General features: G+C 44.3%; 1 protein-coding gene across 3 annotated transcripts in view; it reads right to left on the reverse strand.

Annotated features, from left to right (window-relative positions):
* LOC137383996 (tyrosine-protein phosphatase non-receptor type 22-like) overlaps positions 1-15178 on the reverse strand; it is a 104858-nt gene that overhangs the window by 58576 nt on the left and 31104 nt on the right. For all 3 annotated transcript variants that reach the window (XM_068057518.1, XM_068057519.1, XM_068057521.1), the window contains exons 4-7: positions 14097-14192; positions 7468-7506; positions 6778-6849; positions 5049-5108 (exon numbers count right to left, since the gene is read on the reverse strand). In XM_068057518.1, the coding sequence (XP_067913619.1) occupies positions 5049-5108; positions 6778-6849; positions 7468-7506; positions 14097-14192 (267 nt within the window). The remainder of the gene's footprint in view (positions 1-5048; positions 5109-6777; positions 6850-7467; positions 7507-14096; positions 14193-15178) is intronic.

A 15178-nucleotide genomic window follows, 5' to 3' on the forward strand; every position in this document is an offset into this window, starting at 1 on the left:
CAAGCCATCTCAAGCGCCGCTGACTCAGTAGTGTGTACAAGCTGGGGATGTTGGCCGCCTCGAGGACTTCTGTGTTGGAGATGCGGTCCTGCCACCTGATGCCAAGTATTCTCCGGAGGCAGCGAAGATGGAATGAATTGAGACGTCGCTCTTGGCTGGCATACGTTGTCCAGGCCTCGCTGCCATAGAGCAAGGTACTGAGGACACAGGCCTGATACACTCGGACTTTTGTGTTCCATGTCAGTGCGCCATTTTCCCACACTCTCTTGGCCAGTCTGGACATAGCAGTGGAAGCCTTACCCATGCGCTTGTTGATTTCTGCATCTAGAGACAGGTTACTGGTGATAGTTGAGCCTAGGTAGGTGAACTCTTGAACCACTTCCAGAGCGTGGTCGCCAATATTGATGGATGGAGCATTTCTGGCGTCCTGCCCCATGATGTTCGTTTTCTTGAGGCTGATGGTTAGGCCAAATTCATTGCAGGCAGCCGCAAACCTGTCGATGAGACTCTGCAGGCACTTTTCAGTGTGAGATGTTAAAGCAGCATCGTCAGCAAAGAGGAGTTCCCTGATGAGGACTTTCCGTACTTTGGACTTCGCTCTTAGACGGGCAAGGTTGAACAACCTGCCCCCTGATCTTGTGTGGAGGAAAATTCCTTCTTCCGAGGACTTGAACGCATGTGAAAGCAGCAGGGAGAAGAAAATCCCAAAAAGTGTGGGTGCGAGAACATAGGAAAGGGGTCTGATGAGGAGCCGCCATGTTGAATTGTGCCTTTCATATTGTCATGGAATGAGGTGATGATACTTAGTAGCTTTGGTGGGCATCCAATCTTTTCTAGTAGTCTGAAGAGATTTAAAGTAATAGATTTAAAGTAATTGGTGGAAGGATTAAAGGAGAGTTGAGGATTAATTTTTTTCTCCCAGAGGGTGTTGGGAATCTGGAACTCACTGCCTGTCGAGACAGAAACCCGCATCACATTTAAAAAAAATACTTGGATATACACTTGAGGTTCTGTCACCCAAAGGGCTACGGACCAAGAGCTGGAAGGTGGGATTAGACTGGGTAGCTCTTTTTCTGCCAGCACAGACACGATGGGCCGAATGGTCTCCTTCTGTGCCATAAATCTTTCTATGTTTCTATTGCCTTCCTGAAAGGACATCAGTGAACCAGATGGGTTTTAATGACAAACCAGTAATTGTGTGGTCACCATTACTGATACTAGTTTATTAAAAAAACAAACTTATTTAAGTTATTGAATTTAACATCTGCAGCTGCTATGGTGGGATTCAAACCCCTGTCTCTGGATCATTAGTCTGGGCTTCTAGATTACTAGCCCAGTAACAAAGACACTTTGCTAGCATACTTCAGTTAGTGTACTGTGTAAAGTTATTAGACTTCTGGTACACAAACTAGTGGTTCTGGTGGTAGATGAGAAACCCAGAGATCATGGCCTTGAAAATAACCCCTCCTTACCATGACAGGAGAGAGAGTTTCACATGGGAGTGGAGTTAAAAGTGAATTACACGGAACGTGACCCCAACCCCTCACATACACACCCACTGCCATTTTTATTGTCCGAGTGTCTCACTGGGGAGAAGCATGACGTCTAATTAGCATACTTAAATCGAGTCCCACAGCGCAATTGGGGACCCAATTTGAAGTTTACTGCTGCTGCCCGGGTTCTCCAAAGGTCGGGGAATGTCTGGTAGGTTACCAATTGGAGCACCTCATCACACTTTTGCTAAATCGTATTATTCCTGAGCACAGCCAGCACAGAATGACGTGTGGTTGTCTGGGTTCATTCTAATGGGAGTCTTTTGTCCCTGTCCCAGATGGAAGATTGAAATGTTACTGCAGTATCCTGTGGCTTGTGGAAGAAGCTGATGTAAAATGTATAATCATAGAATGGTATAGCACAGAAGGAGGTCATTCAGCCTATCATGCCTATGCTAGCTCTTTGGTAGAGCTATACAATTAGTCCCACTGCCCTGCTCTTTTCCCATAGCCCCGTAAATTCTTCAAGTCTTTATCCAATTCCCTTTTGAAATTTACTGTTGAATTTGCTTTCACCGCCCTTTCAGGCAGTGCGTTCCAGATCACAACAACTCACTGTGGAAAACAAATGCTGCCTCATGGCAGGAGAAAAGATGAAGAGGAGATCTGATAGAGGTGTTAAAAATCACGAGGGATCTGGACAGAGTAGATACGGAGAAGCTGTTCCCATTGGCGGAAAGGTTGAGAACCAGAGGACACCGATTTAAGATGATTGGCAAAAGAATCGATGGTGACATGAGGAAAAACCTTTTTTATGGAACCAGTGGTTAGGATTTGGAATGCACTGCCTGAGAGTGTGAAGGAGGCAGATTCAACTGTGGCTTTCAAAAGAGAATTAGATAATTATCTGAAGTAAAAACATTTCAAGGCTACAGGGAAAAGGCAGGGGAGTGGGACTAACTGAGTTGCTCTTGCAGAGAGCTGACATGGAAATGATGGGCTGAATGGCCTCCTTCTGTAGCCATTCTATGATCCTATGAATCTATGTCACCACTAGTTCTTTTGCTAATCACTTTAAATTTGTGCTCTCAGTTTACTGACCCATCTACCACTGGAAACAGTTTCTCCTTATTTATCCTATCAACCCCTTTGTGACTTTGAACACTTTTTCTCTACTCTAAGGAGAATACCAGCCTCGCCAGTCTCTCCACATGAAGTCCCTCATCCCGCGTACCATTCTCATAAATCTCTTCTGCACTCTCTACAAGGCCCCATCTTTTGAGATCTTCATTCTTCAACTGAAACATCCTTCATATTCTCCTTACCACATATCCATTGTGCAACCACCATTCATTTCACATGGACTGTATCATACCCGCTAGACGCAGATTACTCAGGAACCATCATTCTTTAAGATATCTTCTACAGATAAGTAGAAGAACTACGTTCATCACCTCACCATGAACAACTCTCTACACTATTCCAAACAGAGATAACTGGGTTTTCCAGGGAGGATGCTCCATTTCTAAAGGCACAGAAGGGGAGGAAAATCATTGTGACATTATTTTTATTCTTTCATGGGATGTGGGCGTCGCTGGCTAGGCCAGCATTTATTGCCCATCCCTAATTGCCTTGAGAAGGTGGTGGTGAGCCGCCTTTTTGAACCGCTGCATTCCATATGGTGTGGGTACACCCACAGTGCTGTTAGGAAGGGAGTTCCAGGATCTTGACCCAGCAACAGTGAAGGAATGGCGATATAGTTCCAAGTCAGGATGGTGTGTGACTTGGAGGGGAACTTGCAGGTGGTGGTGTTCCCATGCATTTGCTGCCCTTTTCCTTCTAGTTGGTAGAGGTTGCGGGTTTGGAAGGTGCTGTCGAAGGAGCCCTGGTGAGTTTCTGCAGTGCATCTTGCAGATGGTACACACTGCTGCCACTGTGCGTTGGTGGTGGAGAGAATGATTGCTGAAGGTGGTTGATGGGATGCCAATCAAGCAGGCTGCTTTGTCCTGGATGGTGTCGGGCTTCTTGAGCTTTGTTGGAGCTGCACCCATCCAGGCAAGTGGAGAGTATTCCATCACACTCCTGACTTGTGCCTTGCAGATGGTGGAAGGCATTGGGGAGTCAGGAGGTGAGTTCCCAGCCTCTGACCTGCTCTTGTAGCCACAGTACTTATATGGCTGGTCTCATTCAATTTCTGTCAATAGTAACCCCCAGGATACTGACAGTGCGGGAATTCAACGATGGTAATTCCATTGAATGTCAAGGGGAAATGTTTAGATTCTCTCTTGTTTGTGATGGTCATTGCCTGGCACTTGTGTGGTACAACTTTCCACTCATCACCCCAAGCCTGAATGTTGTCCGGGTCTTGCTGCATATATGGACACAGGCTGCTTCAGTGTCTGAGGAGTCGCGAATGGTGCTGAACATTGTGCAATCATCAGCGAACATCCCTACTTCTGACCTTATGATGGAGGGAAGATCATTGATGAAGCAGCTGAAGATGGTTGGGCCTAGGACACTAGTCTGAGGAACTCCTGCAGTGATGTCCTGGAGCTCAGATGATTGATCTCCAACAACCACAACCATCTTCCTTTGTGCTAGGTCTGACTCCAACCATTGGAGATATTCCCCCTGATTCCCATTGACTCCAGTTTTGCTGGGGCTCCTTGATGCCACACTCGGTGAAATGCTACCTTGATGTCAAGGGCAGTCACTCTCACCTCAATTCTTGAGTTCAGCTTTTTTGTCTATGTTTGGACCATGGCTGTGATGAGGTCAGGAGCTGAGTGGCCCTGGCGGAACCCAAACTGAGCATCAGTGAGCAGGTTATTGCTGAGTAATGCTGCACTGTCAATGACACCTTCCGTGACTTTGCTGATATTCGAGAGTAGACTGATGAGGCAGTAATTGCCCGGGTTGGATTTGTCTTGCTTTTTGTGTACAGGAAATACCTGGGCAATTTTCCACATTGTCGGGTAGATGCCAGTGTTGTATCTGTACTGGAAAAGCTTGGCTAGGCGCATGGGAAAAGGGAAGAAGAGGAGTCACTTTTCCCGAATCTTCCCTAGACACAAGAGAAGAAGATGACCATGCAAGGTGAGAAGAGACAGGGTGAGCGGAGAGAAGATCGAGACGGGTTAGAGAAAGAGTTTGGGGCAAGAGGGAAATGGGCGGGAAGATCAAAATCAAGGTGCAAGAGAGAGAATTCAGATTGAGAGAGAGAACAAGAAATGAAAAGATTGAAAATGGATAGAAAAAGAGGAGAGAAAGTATGAGAAAGAACAAAGCAGAGGGAGGAGGTATTCCTTGTTTTATATCTTTCTGTAGAGTTGTACTTTAGTGTTTTACTGTTGTTGATTGTATTGTAATAGATATCAGTATATTTCTCATTGTGATATTAGTGACTGCATCAATGTTCCATACATGTGTTGAAAAATGGAAGAAAAATGCTTGCCCCAAGAAGTTTAAGGATTAATAATGTAGGATTCACTGTGATTACCGTGTCTGTTCATCATGATAACAATTAGCTGCAAATCTTTTAATCACATTACTTACAGTTTGGTACAGAACTTTCAATGTTCTGATGATATATTCTGGTTTGACCTTCTCTTCTTCCTGGAGAATGAGAGACAGATTCTAAGTTGAGTGAACCATAACAAAGTGAAGGAGACCAGGTCAGCTTGCTTTCTGACAGGGCCGTGGGGCCATGACACTTTCTTTCAACGTGAACTGATTGGGAAGCAAGATCAGGATGAATTTCACAAACCAACATCCAGCTACACAAAGGGACACTCCCACACTCTCCCCAACTCCTTTGAAACTCAATGGCGAATTGAGGACACTTAGCTCCAGTGTGGTCCTGCATGCCAGTGAGTGGATATATCAAAACTGTGCAACAGACCTCTTTTGATGGCACACTGAGTTTATCCAGTCGGTAGTTGACTGACACAGACCAGGAAATTCCCAGGCTCGAGTTAGTTATGGGAGTATTACAATTATAGAATCTTAGAGCATAGAAAGAGGACAATCAGCTCATCATGTCTGTGCTGGTTCTTTGAAAGAGCTATCAAATAGTCCCGATAGCCCTGCAAGTTTTTCATTTTCAGATATATATCCAACTCCCTTTTTAAAGTTCGGACATTCTAAAATTCTAACATGGGATGCAACCTCCAGGAATACATCCAATCAGAGTTGGTAACACTATTAGTAATTATGAAGCTCAGCATGAAATGACTGGCTTTCTTTGTTTTTTTAATATACTTTTGAGGCTTTGAAATGTTAATGTCTGAAATATGATGGAAGTTTTCATTACTTTTCTATAAACAGATAAAAGAGAATTGAAGTTCCAAGTTCTTTTAGAAAGCCAAATGATTACAGATTAAGAACATAAGAAATAGGAGCAGTGGGAAGCCATACAGCCACTCGAGCCTGCTCTGTCACTCAATACCATCTTCTGCTGATCTTCTACTTCAGTTCCACTATCCTGCTCTATCCCCATATCCCTTAATTCCTTTATTGTCCAAAAATCTAGCAATCTCACTCTTGAATCCACTCAACAACTAAGCATCCACAGTCTTCTGGGATAGGGAAGATTCATAACACTCTGAGTGCAGAAATTTCTCCTCATCTCTGTTCTCAATGGCCAACCCCTTATCCTGAGATTATCACCCCTAGTTCTAGAATCTCCGGCCAGGGGAAACAGCCCGTCAGCAAGTCCTCTCAGAATTTATACATTTCAATAAGATCACCTCTCATTCTTCTAAACTCCGAAGAAGGGTCACTGACCCGAAACGTTAACTCTGCTTCTCTTTCCACAGATGCTGCCAGACCTGCTGAGTGAATCCAGCATTTCTTGTTTTTGTTTCAGATTTCCAGCATCCGCAGTATTTTGCTTTTATCCAGGAAGTATAGGCCCAGTCTAGTCAATCTCTGCTCATAGGACAACTCTCTCATCCCAGGTGTCAATCCCGGAAGCTTTGTTGCATGCACCCTCAGTAAGTCAAGTATATCTTTCCTTAGGTAAGGAGCCCAGACTGCAGTCAGCACTCCAGGTCTGGTCTCACCAAATCCTTATAAAACTGCAGCAAAGCTTCCTTACTCTTATACTCCAATCGCCCCCCCACCCCTTGCAATAAGACCAACACACCATTTGCCTTCCTAGCTGCTTATAGTAACTGTAAGCAAAAACGAATTTGACAGGATGAATATTATAAATAGAGAGCAAAGTCAGAGAGCTGAGTTATACACAGAGATAAGAGAATTCACCTATGGTTAAAATACTCACACAAGTAATACAGAATGGCCCATTATGATATGGATCCTCTCCTATGTTTGCCCAGTATCGCTCACACTTTTTCTAAAAAATAAAGACAGACATAAATTATAAAATGGTACAGCACAGAAGGAGGCTATTCGGCCCATCACGTCAGTGCCGGCTACTTGTAAGGGCTATCCAATTAGTCCCACTCACCTGCTCCTTCTCAAAGCCCTTCAATTTTTTTCCCTTTCAATTATTTATCCAGTTCCCTTTTAAAAGTTACTATTGAATGTGCTTTCACCAGCCTTTCGGCAGCACATTCCAGATCATAATAACTCACTAAGTAAAATAAATTCTCCTCATTTCCGCCCTGACTTTTAAATCTGTGTCCATTGGTTACCGACCCTCCTACCAGTGGAAATAGTTTATCCCCATCTACTCTATCAACCCTTTAACCTTCTCTGCTCAAAGGACAACATCCCAGATTCTCCAGTCTCTCCAAGTCACTGGCACTGGCACCATTCTAGTAAATCTCCTCCTCACCCTTGACTTCCTTCCCAAAGTATAATGACCAGAATTGGACACAAAACTCCAGCCGAGGACTAACCAGTGATTTATAAAAGGTTTAGCACAACTTCCTTGAATAATAATCATTTGTTTTTTAAATTCTTCAAAAGACTGAAAGAATAGATTGGAGGAGGACAAATAACAACTTACCCGTCCCATCTCAAATTCACGGCAGGCCATGACTACCACCTTGCAGAGTGAGGGAAAAACAAACAAGTCAGAGAGACAGTTTCTAATATTGATCCGACCTCCAGACATGGAATAACTACCTCAATAACTTGCGCTAACATGAAGAAAGAACTTTATATAACATCTTTTAAGGGATAAAATATCTATAAGAGGAGGCCACTGGGCAGTTGGGAGATACATTTTGGGAATCGTTGGTTTGAGAAGGTTCTAAACTTGTGGAGAGATTTGACAATTAAGGGAAGGGGTTTGGGAAGAGCGTTTTGCTAAATGTGAGGTCATTGTGGCTGAAGACATTGGGGGTGGAAAGGAGGGGGGAGAGGGAGAGGGGGAATGTGCAGTACATCAAAGTCAGAAGAGCAGAAGGGGAATGAGGGCAAATGTCTGGAGAAGGTTTTTGAGGGAGGAGAGGATTTGAATGAGTGGGTGAGGAGTTGAAATTGGTGCAGTGGGAGCTGGGCAGCAAATAGAGGTTAGTGAGACTAGGGTGACGAAGTAAGTAGGATTTAGTAATGGGCTAGTATACAAGATGTAAAATCCTCAATGAGTCAGAGTTTGCTTATGGTTTGATCAAGAGCAGTGTTGGAGAAATCAATCTGGAGATAACAAGGTATGGACAAGGGCTTTAGTGGCACTGGGAATAAGGTAAGACCACAGGAAGACAGTGTTATTCGAGATCAAAGTAGGTGATCTTGGGGATGGAAAGCATGCAGCTTTCCATGCAAAGCTTAGAATTGAATAGGACATGAAAGTCCCACCCTAGTGGCTTCAGCCTGATCAAACCTTGAGATAAGTTTACATTTTTATCTAATTAAGTAACTATCAGTCCAGGGGTTAAAAATTCCAGCCACTGGAAACAAATGCACCCAAGGTGCAAAGAATGCGTGTGCAGTCCAGAACTGGCATGAGATTAGGGATTGTCAAGTCTCTGTTGGAATTTGAGTTGGATCAGCCATGATCTAACTGAATGGTGGAACAGGTTGGAGGGGTTGAATGGCCTCTTCCTGTTCCTATGGCTCCAAACATGTCGGTTTTGAGCTGGAGAAAATTTTGACTGAACTCCAATGATTTGGAGAATGGCAGTCATGGTGTTGAGGTTGGTGCCAGAGAGTTCAAGTCGGGTGTTATTGGTGTCCTTATGGAAACTTCCACCACACAAGTCAGGAGTGTGATGGAATACTCTCCACTTGCCTGGATGGGTGCAGCTCCAACAACACTCAAGAAGCTCGACACCATCCAGCAGCCGCTTGATTGTCACCCCTTGCACCACCGTCAACATTCACTCCCTCACCACCAACGCAAACTGGCAGCAGTGAGTACCATCTACAAGATGCACTGCAGCAACGCCCCAAGACTCCTTTGACAGCATCTCCCAGACCTGCAAACTTAACCATCTAGAAGGACAAGGGCATCAGATGCATGGGAACACCACCACTTGCAAGTTGCCCTCCAAGTCACACACCATCCTGACTTGGAAATATATCACCGTTCCTTCACTGTCACTGGGTCGAAATCCTGGAACTCCCTTCCTAACAGCACTGTGGGTGTACCTACCCCACATGGACTGCAGCGGCTCAAGAAGGCAGCTCACCACCACCTTCTCAAGAGCAATTAGGGATGGGCAATAAATGCTGCCCTAGCCAGTGATGCTCACATCCTGTGAAAGAATAAAAAAACGGATCCCATGCCATGGATGCTGTCACCGAGGTGCAATGGAGAAATAGGATAGGATAACTGTGTGAAGAAACTATTGGAGGAAATGTATTGACATTGTTGGGGCAGATAGGAAGCGAGCCTTAATTGGGACATGCCACACAAGTAGACTGTCAATGGGACAGTGCATAAAGGAAGGAAAGAAAGAACTGCATTTACATAGCACCTTTCATGACCTCAGCATGTCCCAAAGCACTTTACAGCCAATGAAGTACTGTTGAAGTGTAGTCATTGTTGTAATGTAGAAAACATGGCAACCAATTTGTGCACAGCAAGATCCCACAAACAGCAATGAGATAATGACCAGATAATCTGCTTGAGTGATGTTGATTGCGGGATAAATGTTGGCCAGGATACCGGGGAGAACTCCCCTGATCTTCCTTGAAATCATGCCATGGGTTCTTTTACATGCACCGGAGATGCTCGATGGGGGTATCAGTTTAATGTCTCATCTGAAAGATGGCACCTCCGGCAGTACAGCACTCCCTCAGTACTGGACTGGAGGGTCAGGCTGGATTTCGTGCTGAAGTCTCTGAGTGGGAGGATGGAAAGAGTGACCATGTTGAAAGCTCTAGAGAGGTTGGGAAAAACTAGGAGGTATTGTGTGCTGTTGATGCAGTCACACAAGCTATTGCTGGTTTCTCTGAACAGGTCAAGAGGAGGCTGAAGGTTTTGGAACAAGAACGTAGTGGGAGAGCGGGGTGAGAAGTTGAGGGCAATAACTTGTTCAAGGATCTTGGAGAAGAAAACTGTTGTCCAAAACTGGGCAGATCCTCATCCCTACAGACAGAGGAAACTCATCTCATTGTTAAGGCTGGATTTGAATATAGGTCCTAGAAGCAAAGACACAGTGTCTCTCCGACTGCACCACGTTATCCTCTCTTGACTTTGGGTTTTATCATGAACACTGGAGGGATAGTTTCACAAGAGGCTACTGTTAGCCTTCAGCCTTGGCAGACACGAGTGTGGATTGGAGGTTCAGCCTGATTCTGTAACTCATGTCCACCGCTAGCAAGGCTCTGCACTAGCAATGAAGTCTCATGAAATTACCCACTTACAGATTGCCAGTAATGCTGACAATATACCTTTCACTCTGAAGATTCTTCTGCACAAATAGAAAGGATAGAATAAAGCATAAAATGTAAAAGGGAAATCATTCTGTTCATTTTACTCATTTTGGTGTTGCTAGCAAAGGCTGGTATTTATTGCCCAAGCTTACTCCCCCTTCAAAAAGCATATATATATATAATTTTCACAATAGACAAAATATCTTAAGTGCTTTACGCAATAGAGATGCTCAGACTGAGCTCTGCCTGCAGACAATCTGCAGAGCCTTCTTCTTTCAGAGGGTAGTTAGGAGTTAACCATGTTGGTTTGGGTCTGGAGTCATATACAGGCCCAGACAAGGTGAGGACGACAGGTTTCCTTCCATGAAGGACATTACCCAGATGGGTTTATAGGACTATCTGACAGCTTTATGATTACTTTTCCTGATGCCAACTCTTTATATTTCCAGATTTTCTAAAGGTAATTCAAATTCTGAAACTGCCACGATAGGATTATGAACTCATGTTCTCCGGATTAGTAGTCTAGTGATGTATCCACTACACTACCAGGAGTCAGCAAAGGGTTAAATGATTATTTGTATTTATAGCTTTGTTTAAAACTTCAAAACCAGGAACACAGAATGTGGAAGATGCATGAGCTGGAGAATAGAGAAGCTGTGGAATTGGCTGCCATCATTTTTGCGAAGAGGTTTTCCGACAGTTTCAGGCCTTGAAGTTTTCAAAAACTTTATTGCCCTTTTAACAAAAACAATTCTATTTGTAGTTCAGTAAATATCATAATCTGATCATACAGCCCATGCAATAAGCAGTAAACTGTGTTACAAAAATATACCAGATAAGAATTTCCCTTTAATTTCCTGCCATCTCCATTTTAACAAACTGTACAATAACTTGTATCATTTTTATACCAATTTGACAACGCACTGACTGGGGATTTTGCATTTAGGTTTATTTCTCAACAGTGAATCTGGACAAAAACCCCATTTCAGACTCATCTTTCAAGACTTCCAGAAACATGGATGTAATCAGAAAGCAGCAGAATTCCTTCATTTGCTGTTGCTAATCACGGCCCTATTTCACAGCAACACAACAAAAATATCCCACAGACATCACAGCAAGTGTGGGATCCGATTTTATGAAGTTTGCACAGATTCCTGGCTTTGTGATCTGTTCAGAACTTTAAATAAAAGGCTCAGTGAATCCTCACATAGACTCAGTCCTGTGGAGGTACAGTAGTGAGTTGTTTATGCTAGAATTATAGAATTATACAGCACAGGAAGAGGCCATTCAGCCCATCGTGCCTGTGCAAGCTCATTGAATGAGCTATCCAATTAGTCCCACTCCCCTGCTCTTTCCCCATAGTTCTTCAGTTCTTTTCTTTGGACTGCTGCTTAATTAATAATCCAACAACATGAATTCAAATCCTACCAGAGCAGTTGGAGAATTTGGATTCATTTTTTTTTAAATCTGGAAATAAAGAGGTGGTATCTGTAAATGTGACCATGAAGCTGTCAGAATGTCATAAAAACCCACTGGTTGACTAATGCCCTTCAGGGAAGGAAATATTGAAGACTCCAGAACCACACCAATATGGTTGACCCTTAACTACTCTCTAAAATGTTCCATAGAATCATAGAGTCAGAGCAGGGATTGGCAGCAATATGTTGCACCACAGATATTTGACAAAATTATTGACTCAGGCATAGACGTGGAGGCAATTAATCTGTATATCAAGTGTGTAGCCATCCTAATGACATCACAACACAAACTGATTTAAAGTGCATTTCTCCCCATTTGGTGAGATAACTGGCATTGTTTTTGTTTACACAAGTAGTCAATGTCTGCCTGTACACTTGACATAGGGATGCAGAGAATTCAGATAGATGCCCATCTGCCAGGAGTGATCTTGATCTCTTTCTCTCCCCTCTCCCTCTCTGTGTCCATCCCTCTCCCTCTGTCTCCCCTCTGTGTCCATCTCCCTCCTCTCTCTCTCTCTCTCCCCCCCCAGCATCCATCCTTCTCCCTCTCTCTCTCCCCTCTGTCCCCATCTCACTCCCCTCTCATTGTCCATCTCTCCCAGGTTTCTCTCCCTCTCTCTCCCCTATCTGTGTCCATCTCACTCCCCTCTCTGTCCATCTGTCTCCTCTGTGTCCATTTCTCTCTCTCTCCCCTGTGCCCATCCCTCTCTGTGTCCATTTCTCTCTCTCTCCCCTCTGTGTCCATCCCACTCCCTCTCTCTCTCCCCTCTCTATGGTCCATCTCTCTCCCTCCTCTCTTTCTTGCTCCCCCCTCTCTCTCTCTGTCTCTCTCTCCTTTTTGTATCTCTCTCCCCCCCTCTCTCTCTCTCTGCTCCCCAGGCTGGTGCTTGTTTAAAGGGCAGCCTGACTCTCAGCATGTTCCCTCAGTACCATGCATCTGGCTGTGTTCTGGCCCACACCCTGCTCTCCCCTCGGTCCCACTCTCCCTCTCCCCCACAGCAGCCATTCCACTCCCTCCCTGAACTGCGTGAAAACAGCAGGGGTGGCCAATCCCAGCGTGCCTGCACCGCAAACCACCAATCACCATCCAGAGAGCCCACTGTCAGTCATAGAGGATTGGCAGGCCGGATTCTGGCGCATGGGCCATATGTTGGATAACCCAGTTTTAAAATATCCTAGCTATTAGGTGATTTTAAAACACAAGTTTAAAGGTGGGGAGCAGTCAGTCCCATTCTCCTACTCCATACCCATAGCCCTGCAAGTTGTCATCCAATTTCCTTTGGAAGTCAATGATTGCCTCCCCTTCCACCACCCTTGTGGGCAGCGAGTTCCAGCTCATTACCACCCGCGGTGTAAAAAGTTCTTCCTCACATCCCCCCCCCATGCATCACTTGCCCAAAACCTTCAGTCTGTGTCCAGTAACCAAAACAGTTGTATCAAATTAGGGCAACTAGGCAAGGGCAATAAAAGCTGGCCTTGCCAGAGAATTAAAATAAAAAAATTACTAATTACAAACCAATTACTCGCACTTACCTAAAACCTCTTACATCTCTAACCATTCCCAGCTCTGATGAAACATTGGGCTGAGTTATTAGGTCTCGATGGGGGACAGCACCGAGGTAGGCGGGCGTGGAATTTCACACAGCTGGCCGGCATTCGGGTTGCTGGCACCATCTTGGCCCTAGGCCATTTTCCCCACTTGCAGTTGGGTGGCCAATTAAAGCCCTTAAAAGGCCTAGTGTCAGGACAACTGGGGAGGGGGGTCAGTGCAGGTAGGCTTCGAGGCCCCCTGTCCCCTGCCTGCCTGGCTTCAGCTGCAGCCAAAGGCTGCTCTGTGGAGATGCTCCCCCTCCACAACGGTGGCCCAGCTACTGAGGGGAATTCTTATTAAACAGTTTAAAAAGTTGGAGAGAGAAGCCTGCTGCTTCTTCAGTGCTGGAGGGCCTCCTATTGGCTCTTCAGCTTCGAAAGCCCACCTACCATCCTTAATTGGACAGCGAGCCCGCCTTCTGGCCACTAATTGCCTAATTCAAGGACAATAACCTCATGGTGACTATTTCCCACACAGTGTGGTCTTCTGACCTCCATTTGACCATTGTGATGGGGTTCCGAAGCCCACAGGGAAAATCCTGCCCAATAACGATGTTTCTCGCTACACAGATATGCCTGAACTGCTGAGAGTTTCCAGCATTTTCTCTTTTTATTTCAGATTTCTAGCATCTGCAGTATTTTGCTTTTGTTGCGAATTACGATACTCTTTAGTCATTTACCTGAAGTCCACACATTTCAGGCAGTTTGGCTTTCAAGTATTACATTGAAGAAATGAGAAACTTACTAGGACGTTATACTCCCACAGCATCCTCCAGAAGTCCGTTACTGTATGGGGCAGAGGACCCTGTGTGGCTACATAGGCTCTTGGTCCATACACTCCCTTGGAGAGAAAACCATTTATAAATGTCACCCATTTTGATCTGATCATAGCAAAATATGTTCTATCAAATGAGCCACAAGTCACAGAATATAATATCAAAACAAAGCACATATTTTGCAAAATATATAGTTTGAGATGTAGCGATCTATTCTCAGGTTTGTTCCAGTCCTAAAGTGGTGAGTTCAGCATCAGCTTGGCTCAACCAGTGCCACTCTCTCTTTGGAGTAGAAGGTTGAGAGTTTCAGCCCCTTTCCAGGACTTCAGCAGGTAATCTAGAGTTGTACTTGGCACTGCACCAAGTCCTCAATGTAATACTGAGAGGGTTCTGCATTATCAGATATAATAGCTTTCATATGATACACCAGACTCTCTCCTTTCATGATTGCATACTGTTTTACCTCTTTATTTCTCAATGCTTTTCTCCAGTTTGTCTTCCTTAGCTCCATCCTCATTCCTGTATAGTTGGCTTATTTTCCAGCCTATTGCTTTGATCTTGTACTATCCTTATCTTGCAACCCTTTTCTTAAACATTGTTATATTGTGATCACCATTTCCTAGATGATCCCCCCACACTTACTTCTCTTATCTTGGTTTCTTACATATTAGGTCAGAAAGCAGTTTTATACACAATGTAATACCTCTATCCTCTTCTCCCCATTCACCTCCTGTGGTTACGATTCTACGATTTTTCCTCATTTCTTATATTTATCTACATCATCCTCCCTCCACTTTCTTTCCACTATTTGGTGATCTGCAGTGTGTCCATAATAATGTAACTGATCCTTTCCTGTCCTTTATCTCATTTCATATGGACTCTGTTTCTATATCCTTTCTTGCTTCACCCATTATGTTATTTCTGATTAACGATTACCCCATTCACACCCTATCATTCCGAAATACATTAAAGCCCAATATTTAACAGCCAATCCTGCCCTGTCTACAGCCAAGTTTCCAATTTCATCTGTTTCCTCAATGTAATACTGAGA

The sequence above is a fragment of the Heterodontus francisci genome, chromosome 25 (genome assembly GCF_036365525.1).
Source record: "Heterodontus francisci isolate sHetFra1 chromosome 25, sHetFra1.hap1, whole genome shotgun sequence".
In the NCBI taxonomy this organism is placed as follows: Eukaryota; Metazoa; Chordata; class Chondrichthyes; order Heterodontiformes; family Heterodontidae; genus Heterodontus; species Heterodontus francisci.